The sequence below is a fragment of the Mastigoproctus giganteus genome, chromosome 1 (assembly GCF_048544385.1).
Source record: "Mastigoproctus giganteus isolate SK-2022 chromosome 1, ASM4854438v1, whole genome shotgun sequence".
In the NCBI taxonomy this organism is placed as follows: Eukaryota; Metazoa; Arthropoda; class Arachnida; order Uropygi; family Thelyphonidae; genus Mastigoproctus; species Mastigoproctus giganteus.
The window spans coordinates 229452829-229469822 of NC_143575.1; the positions used below are offsets into that span (position 1 = coordinate 229452829).

At 34.2% G+C, this 16994-nt stretch overlaps 1 protein-coding gene across 1 annotated transcript in view; it reads left to right on the forward strand.

Moving 5' to 3' along the window:
• The window catches only part of Upf1 (Upf1 RNA helicase), a 294032-nt gene that overhangs the window by 78357 nt on the left and 198681 nt on the right, over positions 1-16994 (forward strand). Inside the window, exons 7-8 of the mRNA XM_090376241.1 lie at positions 2958-3130; positions 15679-15777. Of these exons, the coding sequence (XP_090232367.1) occupies positions 2958-3130; positions 15679-15777 (272 nt within the window). The remainder of the gene's footprint in view (positions 1-2957; positions 3131-15678; positions 15778-16994) is intronic.

Here is a 16994-nt window from a genome sequence, read left to right on the forward strand (position 1 = left end):
CTTCGTGTGAGTAAATCATTCCCATTTTTCAGTGAGAATGTTTGAAAAAAAATTGCTGCTTTGGGCAATCCTACTGCCCAAAGCAGCAAAATGATTGCAATGAGATGGTCTGCTAGTAGAAATTATGTAGTCAGTATGCCCAGAAGTACTAATAAAAATTGCAATTTTTGACAGAATTCCTGTATAAGTAACATCCCCACACTACTCTGACTACTTCTAAAGGGATACTCAAGAACAGATTCCTAAGACAGCCCACTTCTAACTGTAGTCCATTCTGAGAATACCATAAATATGATCCTCAGTCTCCTTTTGTTTAGCCCTTTATATTCCTTCTAAGGATGCCACATGTTTTTGCTGCATCAGCCAAAAAAGAAAATAAACTGTGTATATGTTTCCATCCTCATGCAGCTAACTATTTAGCTGACCTTAGTAAATGGAATTTACCCAAGCTGTCAGCCACAACCATCCACAGAGGCTACGTATTCCAATAATTAATAACTTTGCTGCCTAAAATAAAATTTCTTTGCCTGTGATTTGAATGTATAGCCAAGGGTTCTTTACTTGTGTAATTCTCTAAAAAGTTGCATATCTACCGTAGAATATTTGAAAATGAGAGATTGGATATTAGAAGGCCAAATGCGAAGTTATTTGATTATTTATGTTATCTCCAGCTTATTGATGGAGCGCTTGAATTAAAGTTGGAGATTTTGAAAAACAATTCCTAACCTATTTCTTAGATTTTTCAGATTTGTAAAGAAGTTGTGTAGATACAGATGGAAAGTAAGTCCTGTGGTCACTTTTCCCAGTTTCAGACTTATGACCATGAAGACAGAACTGATATCCTGGAATTGCATTGTGCCATCAAGGAGATGAAGTTATAGAATAAGGCTGAGATAAACATCAGAGGATTAAAGGATGGTTTAATAAGAAAATTAGTGAGCTGAAGAGGTGTTTGTAGTATACAGGGTGTTTCAAAAGTGATGGTCACTAATTTAAAGATGAACTGTACAGACTGCGATATGCAAAAAAAGCCTAGTAAACATGGGTCCTTAAGTGAATCATTTTCAAGATATTGCACATTTCTAGTTGGTATCCACCACTGACTTGTTTGTTTAGGTTAGGTTATGCTCATTCTCTTCCTTTCTCAATGCTCTGAGACATAGCAGCCATACTAATACTTGTCAATGGATAGTCAACATGGAAAGAGGTTGCAGCAATGAAGAGTACGCGGACATGCACTTCATGTATGGTAGAGTCAACGGCAGTGCACTCGAGGCTCTCGAGGCTGCACAATTGTACCAAGAAGCATTTCCCCGCCAAAGGCAGCCCAACAGGCCCAATCATCAGGGGTACCTCAACACCTTAGAGAACATGGGCGCTTCGCACATGGAGTACGAGCAGGTAGGCCCAGAAGTATAACACCTGATGTTGAGGTAAGGGTGTTAGAAAGAATAGAACAAAATCCAGAAATTTCGACAAGGAGGATTGCTCTGCAAGAGTGTATACTGAGTCATAGCAGTGTGTGGTGAAGTTTACGTTGCTAATTACTGTACCCCTACCATATCCAGCATGTACAAGGTCTCAGAAATACAGACTTCCCTCCCAGAGTGCTCCCATAGTCAGTGGTGGATCTTAACAGAAAATGTGCATTATCTCAAACGGTTCATTTGCGGCTTGATGTTCATTGGGATTTTTTTACTTATTTTAGTTTGTACTTTTCACCTTTAAATTATTGACCATCATTTTTGAAACACCCTGTATATCAGTGAGAGCAATCTTCACATGCTGTTCCATCATTTTGAAGCCGAACCTCTGGTACCTGCCTTATTCACTGGAAGGAGAAACAATTCAGATTTGTTTTTCATTATAAATGTGGCACTGTGGATCATTAATGCAGTAGATCCACAGATTTTTTTAAAAATCTCCCTGGACCATACTTAGTTCCCCACACACAAACACTCTGAGCAGAACTTTGAAACTAAGAATTTGATCAAGATACATAAGGCACAGTAAATAAGTGGAGCAGAAGAATAAAATGTATGTGGAATTTTCACAATGAAATGAGACACAAGAACTAGGGAGCTGGAATAGGAACTATTGGGGGGAGGGAATTAGAGCTCAGACCTGATAAAGTTTATTTTGTCAGTGTTTTGTTGCCCATTTGTAATATGCTGATACTTGGGTGTCAGTTATTGACTCTCAGCTGAAATTTAGAGGCAGTTGGATATCATCTCTTTCTGTTGCAGTGGGAAAAAGCATGAAAACATGCAAATGGCCAAAATCATTCGACCATTTGCATGTTACTCAGGATGGAAAAGTTGGGTTGACACTAAAATGTGAGTTACATTTTGTTACATTTTTGTTAGTTCTTGGAAGAGTTTTAGGCTTAATGCACTAATTCTGACTCTTTTCGGGATTTATTTAGAAGGATATTCTTTTTAGACACCTTTGTACCATATTTCATCTTGAGAAGTTTATGGGGGAAAAAAGTCTGTGCACCTAATGCTACTCATCACTTAGTAACGTTTTGATAAATGCAATGCACATACTGTATAGAATTTTTTTTTTTTTTTTTTTTTTTAATTCTTGAAATATGTTATTTGATAATCTAGCCTACCTGAAATGTAACACAGTATATATTATCCGACTTATTTGGTAGTTGCATAACTACTAGTAAAATAATTGGAAGGTTGCCATCCTTTGTATAGGTTAAATCTCATCTTAGAATTTTGTATCTGAAATATGAGGTTAGCAAGATAATTCTCTTCAAAGGTTTTATTACTTGAAGCAGGATAATAGAGCTGAAAGTACTGTTGGTTGTGAAGAGTTCTTTTTCAGTAATTTTATCTTTCTGACTGTACTATTCTATATCATTCTATAATGAATATTAACAATATTTTCTCATTATATACTGTTTGAAGATTTTTGATTAGCCTGATTATTAAATAAATGTTTAGGTATGAAGATGGATATCAGTATCAAAATATCTTTGGACCACTTGTTAAAATGGAAGCAGATTATGACAAAAAGTTGAAGGAATCTCAAACTCAAGATAACATCGAGGTACGATGGGATATAGGACTGAATAAAAAGATAATTGCATATTTCACAATAGCTAAATCTGATACAGGTTAGTATATTATGGAAGAGCTTATAATCTAATCAAAATTTGAAAGAACTGTTGATCTCTAAAAAAATTTTTTTTTTTTTTCCTTTTCTTTTTTCTCCTCACTCCTATTCATATGTGTTTTCATGGTAGTTTAAGTATTTTAGCCCATCATGCTGAAAAATTAATAGTAAACAATAGAACATTCAATCCATTACTTTCAGTTAGGGTAGTTTAACATCTCAAATATTGAAAATTACTATACCCATAATATTATTATTTTTTTAGGATCCTTTATTACTGTTTCAGTTTATGAGAGTCATTACAAAATATGTTTCAGAATGACCCTCATAGCTTACAACAGTGTTCAAGGATATTATGTACGAAATTTATCTTTAGCTAATTTAATGTTCCAGTGAACAGGGGTTACCAACCTCTTTCTTTGTGAGTGCCAGTTTTGTTCAATACAACCATAACAATCTTTGCGTGCGTGTGTGTGTGTGTGTGTGTGTGTGCGCGCGCGCACGCGCACACACACCATTTGGACCGGTGTATAACAGCTTGTGATTACTTTTTTTTTTTTTTTTTGTCTGAAATTGCATTCAAGTTAAATAGGCAGTTAAATTATGTTTATGTAAGAAGTATTTAAAGAACAACAGTGCTTCTGGGATATGTTTGGTGTGGTATTTGCTCCAGTGACATTGATTGATCATCTTATTGCTACCAGAAGCGGGGAGAGAAAAACAAGGATAAAGTAAAGGTAAGGATTATGTTCCATTTAAACAGAAGAAACTTTCTGAACTGAAAGAAATTTATGGTTCAATTCCTTGATAATGAAGTACTTAAAATGTTTGCAAGAGAAAAACTTTCAGAATGTTGCAAGAAAAAGAAGTTTTGTCTTAAGAATCTCTGGTACATGTGTGTACCAGAGATTCTTAAGTTTGTGTTAAATTACAATGCATAGTAGAGCATTTTTTATTTTTATTTATTTATTTATTTATTTTTTTTTTTTTTGACAGCAGCCTGAAGGATTTCTCATATCTAGCAGTATAAGAATAAAATTTCTGTAAAGGCTTATATGTAGCATTGTAATCCTTTGTGCTACCATCGGAAAAGAATAAGAAACACAATTTCTGAATTTTTGCTCTGAAGGGACCATAGTTGCCATTGACACCGGCATGCAATTTATGAAGTGCTTGATTGGGTGATATGACTATGCTGCTGAAGGAAAATCCTCATACAGTGGTCTGCAGATTTATGCATGGTGGATACCTTGCAAAAAGAATGAAATTGAAGTCTGAAGTTGTTTCCCTTCTGATATGGTAAAAATTAGTGAGCATGATTTGTGAATGTGAGGCTTGTTCATACATTGGTTTAGAGATGAGTGCAAAAAGAAAGAGCTCTGAGAGTAGGTAGTGTATTTTGTGAGAGTGTGAGGAGAGGAAATGTTTTACCATAAAATACTGAGAGTTCAGTTTTATGGTGTGCATGTTTTTAAAAATGTACAATTTTAAACAAGTTGCCTCAGAACAGTTCAGTCATCCAACTAGGGATTTCAGTTTGCATTTGTCCTAGTATGTGTGTTATCAAAGATTCCCACGACTTGAAAAGGTACAGCACGGACATTAGCCTCTTAGAATTCTGTTATGGAATGTATCTTTTTCATTGAAGGAAAAGAATTAAGAATGATAGCTTTAATTATTTAGGTTAATATGAAAACTGAACCTTGAAAAACATTTCATAGATTTGTTGCAACGTTTTTTTTTTTTTTTTTTTTTTCCTCTGCATAAATATCTGTTTGATTGACATTTGTGTTCAAGTGATAAAGTAATGGTTCTATTTATACTGTGAACTGTGCAATAGTTGCTCAACTTTTGCTGATCATAAACCACAGGTGCAGCCTTTGTTGAATAATGTGGAGGGTAGTCTCTCCCATGTATACTCTGGAAATCTGTCAAGAACTATTATGAAACAGCTAATCTGTACAAAAGGATAAAGTGGTATGAAGCTACCTAAACAAATTTATGTAGAGAAAGCAGAATTGACAGTATATTAACATTGCTTTTAATTTAGTGGAAATGATGCCTACCTACATAAAGAAATCATGTTTAGTAATTTTTTTCTGGTTATGTAGTGAAAACACATAATGAACCAAACAGTAAGCAAAAGTTCTATGAATAATTAAAAGTTCTATAATAAGTTATTTTGTAACTTATTAATTAGATGCAGTGCCATAATAGATAAAGTAGCTCATTACAGCAAGTTATTTAACCATACTGATAAGCCCATGCCTTCCACTCTATGTGAGAATTTCTGTAGGCCTCACAGTCTTTACTCAGTAAATTATTCAAAAATTTAACCCAGCTATTGTGAAATAAGTATATAAGGGAGGATGCTGCAAATCCAAATTAGGAATGTAGAGCCATTCTTAATTTGAAATCTGTTTTTGATCTCCAGCTTAAATTCTCTTTCTCATTTTGTCAAATTCATTTGTTGCCAGTTTAGAAATATTTGGCTTCCTTTATTTGAAACTCTACATTCACCAACCTTACTTTCCTAGCGATGAGATAATTTTCCTTGCTACTTTTAATGTTCACAACTCCATCTGGCTTCAGTTTTGTGTTACCAGCTGGTCGAGATGCTGAGGTTTTTTGTGAATACTAATAACCTCACATAGCTTGTTTATTTATCATCAGAATACTAAATAATCCTAAATAAACTTCAAAGAAATTTGTTTTTTATCCTGACAAACAGCCTTTCAAAGTACATAGTCAATGTTAGTGGTTCTCTAGGCACCTCAGATCTTAACTTGGTGATGATAGTCTCTTCTCCAGTGGAGTCTCTCCCATGGCCATTCTCAGCTTTATGTTATTTTGCATTACAAGGGTGTAAAATGGGATGGTCTGGATGATTTTATTCCTCTTTTCATTGGTTGGATAACTGTTTTAAATCTCTGATCCTGCCGACTGGGCTAGCCGAGTGGGTAAAGTACCTGCCCGGCAACCCAAAGGTCGCGGGTTCGATTCCCGCCTCGGGCTTGGATCAAAGTACTGCAAAAACCTTGGGAGGTGCAGTATGGCCACAGAAGCCGATGCGCCAACAATTACCAAATCAAAAAAAAAAATCTCTGATCCAATGTTTGCCCAGATGGCGTAAATGAAATTGTTCCTGTAAAGATAACATCTTTTATTTTCACTTCATTCTAAAATTTTGTCCTTTATTTAATCTTTGGTTTTTCAATAAACATTCAAGATAAAAATGTATATCATAATTGGCTAGTATCCAAATCTCCAGCTTCATTATCTGTCTACACTGAAGGTTCCAACAATTATAAAGAAGTCACTAATCCAAACTTATTAACAGGTTGAGAGTAGAAAGCTTGCTTTTTGTCGAAATGGTATTAGTATTAGCTATATGGTGCAAGAAAGGTCTGTGATTTTGCTAGACCAACAGAAAAAAAAAAAAAAGGAAATAAAATAAACTACCTATTTAACTTCTTTTATTCAGCTGAAGTTTGAATTTTCTGAGCTTTCAGAAAATTCAAACTTCACCTATGGAGCCAACTTATTCCAGTAATTAAGAACTTTCTGGCTAAAAGAAAACTTCCTGCAATCCAGTCTAAACCTCTTCCTCTGTAATTTGAATATATGAATCCTAGTTTCAGAATCACAACATTGAAAATTTCATCCTTATTCATTTTACTTTCACCTCTCAGAGCCTTATACACCTTCATCAAATCTTCTCTAAGACACCTACTAAGTTACCAAACTTTGTAGCTCACATACTCAATGCCTAGTGAGATTGGCATGTTGCCCATTTTTTGAACACTTTCAGAAACTGTGTTCCTCTTCCGATGTTCTCATACTTGAACACAGTAGTCCAAGTGTGGTCTTACAGTTGCTTTTTGTACAGTGGGATTGTGACTTCTCTATCTCTACAAGCGAAAGTTCAATATGCCGTTGATAGGATATGGTGGTCTTTTCTTGCGAATAGTCTACACTACTTGGAGAACATCATGTCCAACCATATTGTAGCCTCCACCTCCAAATCTTCCTCTGCTGCATTAAAACATAGCTGTTGCTTTTCTGACCATCCCTGAAGTCTATCTGAGTCAGCTGAAGAAGCTTTTGGTCTGGTCATTAACTACTCTACTGATTTTGACATCACACTCTCTATCTGTTTGTCATTTTCATTGCCAGCCCACCCCAATGACTGCGATGGGTTGGCAGTATAACATAAACATAAGAAATGGGTTTCTTACATTAGCTGAATCTAAAAAATAACATTATTCACAACCCTTTGCCTCCTGCCCTGCAGTCATCTTGCGAACTGCCAAAGGATTTTTCTCATGAGTCAACGTTACATTTGTAAAACAGTTAGTAATCAGTCCATGAATAACTGTTAATCTCAGTTGTGAACAGATTAAGAGTAGAAAGCTTGCTTCTGGTCCAAATGGTAGTCGAGTATTGTGGTTTCTTGCCATTGACTGCAGCTTCTATCCACCTGTACTCCCACTTCCTTTACAGCCTGCAAGTTTTGTAATCATTAAGGCCTTCCTAAGGCACTGTAGATCTTAAATAATTCTTAATAAATTTTAATTAAAAAAAAAAAAAAAAAAAACATCCTCCAGTTGCATCAAAAACAGGAAGACTCAAAAACAAAATGCGGTATTTTGTATGGCATTTATGTGTTCACAAATTTTAACAGATATATTGGGATCCGAAAACTATTTTTTATTTATTTTTTTAATAATTTCAAGTCTTCAACCATTTTGTCACTTCACTCAGATGCATCTGTTAATTTAGTATGCAAATTACTGCAATTTGATTTAAGGTCTTCATTATTCATATATTAAGAATACTTTGTTTTACCACTAATAAGATTGCTATCCATATTTACTGTTTGTTGTTACCTGTTGCATTTCAGTAACAAAATTTTATTACTACACAAAGTAAAGTTTTGCAGATTGCGTCGGTGAAATTAAATTTGTGGGAATGAAATCCTTCATTTTTGTGGAATGAAGCTGGAAAATAACTACGGTATTTTTGGATAGCAAAACTGTTATTACTAAAGGTGTTTTTTGTTCATCATTCAGTATAATGACAGAATAGGGAATCAACTTATAAAATAAACCACACACTGGTTTTTCCGTATTAATTCTTCCAACTGTTCACATGTCTCCTCAACTAATTCATCAGCAATATTTGAGGTTGGCATGTAAACTTGTATAATTACCATGTCAACCAGATTTGCTGCAAATCTTACCATGATAAGTCTGTGTCACAACGATTCCTCATCTACTAGTGCTCTCGTGAATCTTTTTGTCATAATTATTGCCACGCCACCCTGACTGCCACTACTTCCAGAGTGCACAACTTTATAGTATCCACTTACAAATTCACCTACTTCGCTCCATCTTGTCTCTGCCACTCCAATCACATCAGTACTATTCTTGTGCATTTCTCTTTTTACATTCTCCAGCTTTCCACATTTCAGCATTGTTCATAAGTTCCATGTCCCGATTCTACAATAAGGATTTCACAAGTTGACCACCTGGGAAGCCGTGGCGCTTCCCCTGCCGGGCCCGACATCTCCATTAGCATTCTGTTGTGCTACGATGATTTTGTAGCTACCAGATATTTCAGACATCTCTAGCTCGCTCACCATAGGATTACTTCATACATATATATTTAAACTGTTAAGAAGCAAAATAAGCAGAAAAAGGAAAATAACAAAAGTTATCATATGTCTAATGCTCCAAAATGCGCAACGCAGCAGTAAAGGAAGCAAAAGGATATAAAAAATGTGTAGTGTGTAACATAAATAAGGTGTCTGTGAAAATGGAAATGAAAAATGCACAAAGTGCCTGAACTAAGAGAAGTTTAAGGGATGGTAGAAACTGGAAGTGGAAGTGGTGAAAAAGTGAAAGAATTTGAAAAACTTAGTACAAAAATGAACTGGGACTGAGGAAGCAAACAATATACAAAAATAATTTTATACAAATAAATAAAAAATAATAAATAAATAACACTGTATTCAGATATGGGAGGTCAATTTTAGCAAGAGGTCGAATCAAGGGATGGCAAATATGCAAAATCTGAATACAGTAATTGAAAAGATGATACATAGCCAGGAATTTCATTAGGGGACTACTCCTGACCGTGTATCAGGCATTAAGCTTCGGCACCTCCGTAGCCAGGTGGGTAGGAGCAGCAGTGTGTAGACCTGGGTTCGAGTCCGTGACCACCGCATATCCCCGGAGCAATATGGCCTTAGTTGCTAATGCTCCTAAAAACCAAATAACAAACAAACAAGCATTACGCTTCCAAACTTGTCTATAGTATTAGAAAAGGGGTGATAGCAAATATGCAGCCTTTATCGTAATTCTAACAGACAAGGTAGTCCCAACGCAGTGTAAAAATTAAGTTAATAATGTAATTTTTAAATTTAATACAAATTTACAAAAGTGTAATGTGAAAATATAATATAAATGTTTGTATCGTGAGGAAAGCGTAAAAAGTAATTAAATTAACGTGGTAAAAAAATGTAAAAATTCAAATATACAGCAGAGAAATTTGATCAGAAAGTGTTGACAAACAAATGGTAAGATTCTTGAGGAGGAGAAGGGGAGAAAAGGATGGTCAAAAGAAGGCGAAAATAGCAATAGGATGCAGGATAGTCGGAGCGTTCGTATCACCCTCGTATTACACTAATAGTTTTACGAACGGGGAAAAAAATAGAAAAATACAATATAAAAATAAAAAGTGTAAAAAAAGTCATTAAAAATACTGAATTTATTGGGTGTGTAAGGCCCAGCCTTAAAGAAAGGGTTCTGGTATAAGTAAGCGTTAGTAAAAATGGGTGTTGATACCATAGGCTTGTAGAGAAGGGAAATCGAAACCAAAACTAAAAGTGGGTGTTACCTGGAGTCATCAATTAGTTTTGCACTATTTAAGTTTTTTTTTTTTTTTTTTTATATATATATATATATATATATATTCAGTGAGGTGGTGCTATTATCCCTCTTCCTCTCTCAATGTCTAGCTAATGTCCAATATATTAATGATTTTTTAATTTGCTTAAACATATTTTCATGTTGATTTGTACAGGCTTAGCCCCAATGAATAAATTTTATAAAATAGCCAGATAAAATGTTAAGTATTTAACATTTTATCTGGCTATTTTATCTACTCTACGCTGTACCACAGGCAAACAAACCGGTGACTGATAGAACTAAGAATGCTTCAATTGTCAAAATAAACACATGCCTATAAGTAGTTAAATACTACCTGGTATTGTGAAAACCCTACTACGAAAGTTACTTTAACAAAGTGATCACTAAGAAAATCATAACTCTTTTTAATACATTTTCAACATAAAATCCAGGAGCACATAGTAATCATGTTAGGCATAGACAGTGGCCAGTAGCACCACTGAAGGTGAATGTGGAACTAAAATTGAAGTTCAGTGATGATAACTTTTTTTTTTTTTTTTAAATAGTGGTTGCTTTCATAGAAATAGAAATTTCCTACCTTGTCTTCTTTTCAAAGTTGACCCTTTAAAACATCACAAATACCTGTAGAGTTATCTTTTTTGGGGTTTTTTCATCACTAGCAGTTTTCTTCCATTTGCTCTTTCTTAGGGCCAGTGTAATAGCATTCCATTCCAGCACACAGGCTGCTGTTTCATAATTAACCTTTCTCATAAAATGCAGTTTACCAGATTGCATTAATTTCTTAAATTTGGCATCTATAATAAGATCAAAGTCCAATAAATGTGTCACACAGACTTAGATTAATAACTACAACAATATATACAGATTTATTTAATAAAGTAATAATATTACATTAAAAAATGCATTCTTAGTTTTGATGATATCTGTTGTTTTTCATAAGTTTCTTTCTTAACACAAAGTTCTAGAAAATAAAAAGATAATGGTAGAATATAAAGTATAAGTTCAAAATCTCCAGCTTCTTGTTTGAAGCATACACATAACAGATGAATGCTTAAATTAGGAGATTACCATACTGCATCATCTTTGAAATCAGCAGCTAGAAATGGGGTGCCACTTCTCAAGAGTTGGTAGCCAAGGGAATGCATTCTACTTTGAGTATTGCAGTTGAAATATTAGTATATTAATTTTTAAATGCAGCTTAATCTCTTGGGTTACTCTTAGAAATTGAACAGTGGCAGCTCCATTTTCCCTCCCTTATAGAGACTGATGATGCATTCTTAGTTTTAATGATATTTATTTTATGCATGTTAAGATAGCAGTTTCTTTCCAAGAATAAAAATGGCAATAGATCTTTATCCAATATTGTTACTTCATTAATAAATTTTGTTTAAAAAGTTATATTGGGAACTTATATAGTCATACCTAACATTTATAATGATAAAACAAACTAATATTGCACTTTTTTTTTAATGAAGGTTGAATAGTATTTTTTTCTTTAAGTATTCATGCTGTTTATTTTAGCACACTTACTGAAATGCAATATACTCTCTCAGCATTGAAAAGTTAGTTGTAAAAACTATGTTGTTTGGTGACAATGCTTAGAGTGAGAGAGATAATGTGATTGTGGCTAGCACAACAGTGTAGTTTATGTAGTGATGTAATGGAATGCAATATGGAAAAGAGGGATAATATTATTTATGTGGTAAAGTATAGAATGGCTGTGGTCATTGCAAAATGTTTGTTGTGATAATGCAAAGTCTGGTATTTAATTAGTGTGTGCAAGTATTTCTGAATTTCATTTTAAATATCTGCATTCCTTGGGAGGAATGTAAATATTTAAAATAATTTGCTCATGTATTCTGAAGCATTCAGCTAATTTAAATACCACTCAAAAGTATTGATTCACACCACTATACACATACTTGGCTAATATCAAAAGGAATGGAAAATTGTAATGTGTTACACTTATGCCTTCCTTTTCTCGCATTACTAATTGTAGATAAAATAGACTTATCAAATATTATTGCAGTTTGTGTAACAAATGAATTATAGGCAACCCCTGTATAACACGGTACTTCTACAACACGATTGATGAATTGCAGAAATCCTTGCACAACACAGTACTTATATAACATGGTTAGAGAATTTTGGTAAACCCTGCTATTATGTTGGATGTAATTTTTCAACATTTTTCACTCTATTTGAATCACTGCTGTTGAATCATCGCTAGTCAAACAAAATTATTGAGAAATCCCTGCATTTTGTTTTGTTGGGAAATCCCCATGTCACGTCTGTGCTATTGAACTTGTGGAAAAACTCTGTATTTCAAAGTTTTATTACTATTGGATAGCATACCAGGCCATCCAGAAGATTTAAGTCATCCAAACGTTGAAGTTATGTTCCTACTGCCACAGTTGTACTGGGTTAATACAACTTCTTTCATTCAGCCAGTAGATCAAGGCATTATGTCTACCTTTAAATCTCATTCCATCAGAAAATATTTACAATGGATTTTGGAAAAAATTGATTCTGAATCTATTGAAGTAATAGAGGCATGGAAACATTTCTCAATTTTGGACTGTATCAGAATCATAGCTTTATCGCTGAAAGAAGTAAAACTGTCAACGTTAAATGTGTGTGGAAAAATGTGTGGCCAGAGTCAGTTCATTCAGGAAATATGATTGAACGGGCAGAAAACGGAATCTATGCGATTGTAGAACTTGCTACGTTGGTAGGAGGGGAAGGTTTTAATGATATGACTATTGAAGCCCTCGTGGGTAGCATGGTTGATAGAATCGCCCTCCTCCCCAACCGGTTGGAAAAGTCCCAAGTTCAAATCCTGTTGAGGAAGGGAGGAATTTTTATGGGTCTTTTCCACGACATGGCTGAGTTAGTCTAGCGAGGGTAGCATGGTCTCTTCCCCCCCCCCCCCCCCCCCCGAAACTCAGGTTTTTCGTCCAGCAAAACAGAAAATTGACCTCAGGACATGCACAATTTATAGATAGTATACACAGACTAACATGGCCTTATTTCCCGATGCTCCTAAAAAAGATATGATTACTGAAGACAGTCAAGAATAACTGGTAGAAAAAAGAAGCCGGCGTAGCGGATTTGATGCAAATGGCATCGGAGATCAAATGAATTCAGATGAAAATTCTAAACTTCCAAATTTTACACTAAAAAGCATAAGGGAAGGCATAAAGTTAGCCGAGCAGTTAGAATCTTATTTTTTGAATGCAGATTCTTGAATGAAAGGAGCCCAAAGTTCAAAAGAGAGCTTCAAAAATGCTTAGTTCCATACGATGAAATTCACAGATTTATCAAGCAAAAGCAAACAAACCCAGCTTACTGAATTTTTAAAGAAAGCAGAAGATACGTGAAATCTAGAATGGTGTATTTTTTTTTAGTTTTGGAACATATCCCCCTTTGTACTTTTTCTTAGTCCTGTATAACACGGTTTCGTGCAGCATGACATTTTACAGGGACCTAATAACAGTGTTATACAAGGGTTACCTTTATAATCTTCAACTCTGTCAACTGTAATTTTCATAGACAAAATTGTTGCTTAACTTGAGCATAGAGAATGATATGCAGTGAACTTTATTAACTGAAATAACAAACGCTTTGATTTGTTTCATATTTCTCGAAGAGGCTTTGTGTTATTAGTTAATTGCATAGCTTACACTCGCCCAAGTAATATTTTATTCCTTTAAGATTTATTACTTGTAAAATTATATATTTGTTTAATATGCGTGCACACATTGTTGAAAAACATAACATATCGGCCAAAGCACACATTGTTGTAAATAAATACTTCATTCTTTTGCCACTGGATCTTTTGGTAGCTCTGCAGTCATGAATGTGGAGCACATGGCAACTGGGAATTTAAAAGAGAGAAATGTATATTGAGATCTTTTGAGTAAAATATTTTTTGAGTAATGTACAGCTATATTGGCTTTTGACTGTTTAATTACCGTTAAAATGACAATAGATGATTACCTGTTTCCTGCATGCTTAGAGAGGTGGTTCTGCTTTTGAGAAAGGATGATATTTTAGATGATGTTAGGCATCATTCAAGTGTGTGTGTGAGAGAGAGAGAGAGAGAGAGAGAGAGAGAGAGAGAGAGAGAGAGAGAGAGAGAGAGAGAATGTATATACTTTGGGTTACTATTTACACGTTTCATCTGTGTAGTGCTGTGATGTACATGCTGCGACTAGGGGCACTAGAGTGTAACTTTAGAGAGGTTTTTGGAATAAAAATGAATGCTGTAACTTTCATTAATGAAAAGGAAAAATTGAGTGGAATTATTTCAGTATTTTTGTATATCTGCAACTGATGTTAATGTTTTTTTTTTTTTTTTATGAAAACCCCAAACACGAAAGGTATCAAAACCTATAGTACTTAGTACCGTGCATGGGTTGAAGGAGAAGTATGGGGGGGGGGGGTGCCGGAAACTTTGCTCTAGAGACTAAACATGGGTTTCACCACTTCAAGCCTCCAATAAGCAAAGTGGTGGTATTTCACCGGTTGATGAAAGTCATCTACCACCTGTTAATGTGTGCTAGAATAAAGAAATCTTTCAGTTTAGTCAAGGACGTTCCCGGGCTTGTCAATTATTTGAAATTTATTTGTGATTTAAATTATAATAAATTCTGAATTAATTTCTGTTCCCTTTTACAATTGTCTTCTTAACTGGAAACTGATCTGCAGGCATTTATCAGAAATTACTAGACTGAAAAGTCTCTGTTGGATGGGGGAATGAAATATATATTTTATGTAAGAAGTATTTATTTTATTTTTTTATTATTTTTTTCAATCCTGCTGTATTTGATACCTTTCAGGACATCCCTAAAGTGTGTGTTGGTAGCAGCAAACTTCATCAAACACTTAACTTTGGACAGATCCATGGTCAGAATGCCTTGGGTAGATTTCCATTAAAATTTTTGTGAATATAATTACCTGTGCTTCCTATGACACATTAGTTGTTTATGGAAGTGACAATCGCTGCTTCCTGGAGCGAGAGGGCTTTTTCCTTCTGTTCTCCTTTGGTAAAGGTTGTCTGTTTGCTTCTCATTTTATTTGCAAGATATCGTTTGAGGAAAGTTACTGATTAGAAGGGGAGAAAATTATCAAAAAGTGAATTTTAACTTAAATAAAATTAACTCCCATGACTGAGAATAATAATTTATTGTTAAAATATTCATAATATTAATGACCAGATAAAAAATCAGTAGGAAGCATTCACACAGCAAAATCGTAAATTTTTGAAGCAATATGAAAATCAGATTTACAACTGAAAATCAGAATTATGAATTTAAAAAAATGAAGGAAAAGGAGACGAAACTACTGCATCTATGATTATAATTTTTAATGATACAGAATTGAGCAGTACTGGCTAGAAAAAAAATTCTAGTCTGAAAAATATTGAAAACTCTGCACTATTACATTTTTATTTGGTTAATTTCTATCTTATGGCAATGCTTATAGAATTTCAAACAAATGTTCGTGGGTTAGAGATAATTTTTTTGTTTATTTGTTTATGAGTATGAAAGATTTATTTATTGAACAAATTTATATTTTTGTAGCAGAACAATTTTTTCTTCCCCCCCCCCCATAGATATGAGGCTGATGCATGGAGATGAGTTACGACTTCGATATCTTGGAGAACTGCATAAGCCTTGGTCAGGTGTTGGCCATGTCATCAAAATACCTGATAGTATCCTTTATTTGTTATAATAATTATATCATTTTGTCTTTTGTAGTAAATTTCAATATATGATGTGTGCTGGTAAATTAATATGAATGACTTTTTTAATAAATATATTTGAACCCAACTTCTTTTCCGTCAAAAGTTTTCTTTTTAGGAGTTTGTACACTTATTTCAATGATGCTTCTATTACTCAAATCATTTTTGTGTAATAGCAGCATCATTAGGCTGGAGTCTTCACTCTTTTCAGTTTGCCTAAAACCTTTCAGACACTTTAGCCTTCAACTTATCTATTTTCCTGATCAGCTATGGAATAAGTTATTTTGCACAGTAATGCCATTGATGTCAAAGAAACAAGTAATTAATTTTTCACTTGTAAATATAATATGTATGCTTTCCAGGAATTCAGGTATAATTAAATTTTTCATTGTAAACTTTGGCTGTTTTCAAGTCACATTAGAAACAGTTTTATCATTACTGTTTTTTTTTTTTTTTTTGAAAAATGAGATATTTTGTCTAGGGTCTGTTGAAAAATCAAAACAATATTGTTCACGGTTTTACTGTTTACATTTTCATTAAAAATGCATGTCATATTCTTAACACTCATATTCAGCTTTTCTTTTAGAATAAGTAATTGTTTCTGAACATATAACCCTTTAGCCATAATTCTCATAGTTAATTGTTTGTCTGACAAACCAGATTACTGACGTAAGCATATTACCCTCGTCCTTTCAAAGCAGTTCCCCCAATTCCTATGGTGGCCTGCTCTGTTTGTTATCATCATGGACATCTTACCAGGCTTTAAAACTTTTTTTTGCCAATGAAATGTTCCTTGCTCTCGACATTATTACATTCCTATAAACTTCTAACATGTCAAGTGGCTTAGTTATATATTTATAACTTTACACAAAATTTGATATTAATTCTTTGTTCTGAAGAATGTCAAGCTATTTTTATAGTTACTAGGGGGGGGCTTTGCCCCCTGCTCTCTGCGCTCGCTTCTTTTGATAAAATAAAATAAAATACTTACAGAAGCTTTCAATCCTGTGTGTGTGTGTGTGTGTGTGTGTGTGTGTGTGTGTGTGTGTGTGTGTGTGTGTGTGTGTGTGTGTGTGTGTGTGTGTGTGTGTGTGTGTGTGTGTGTGTGTGTGTGTGTGTGTGTGTGTGTGTTTCTTCCTCAGCTATGAATACATAAATACATTACTATATCTAGATAATATAGGTAT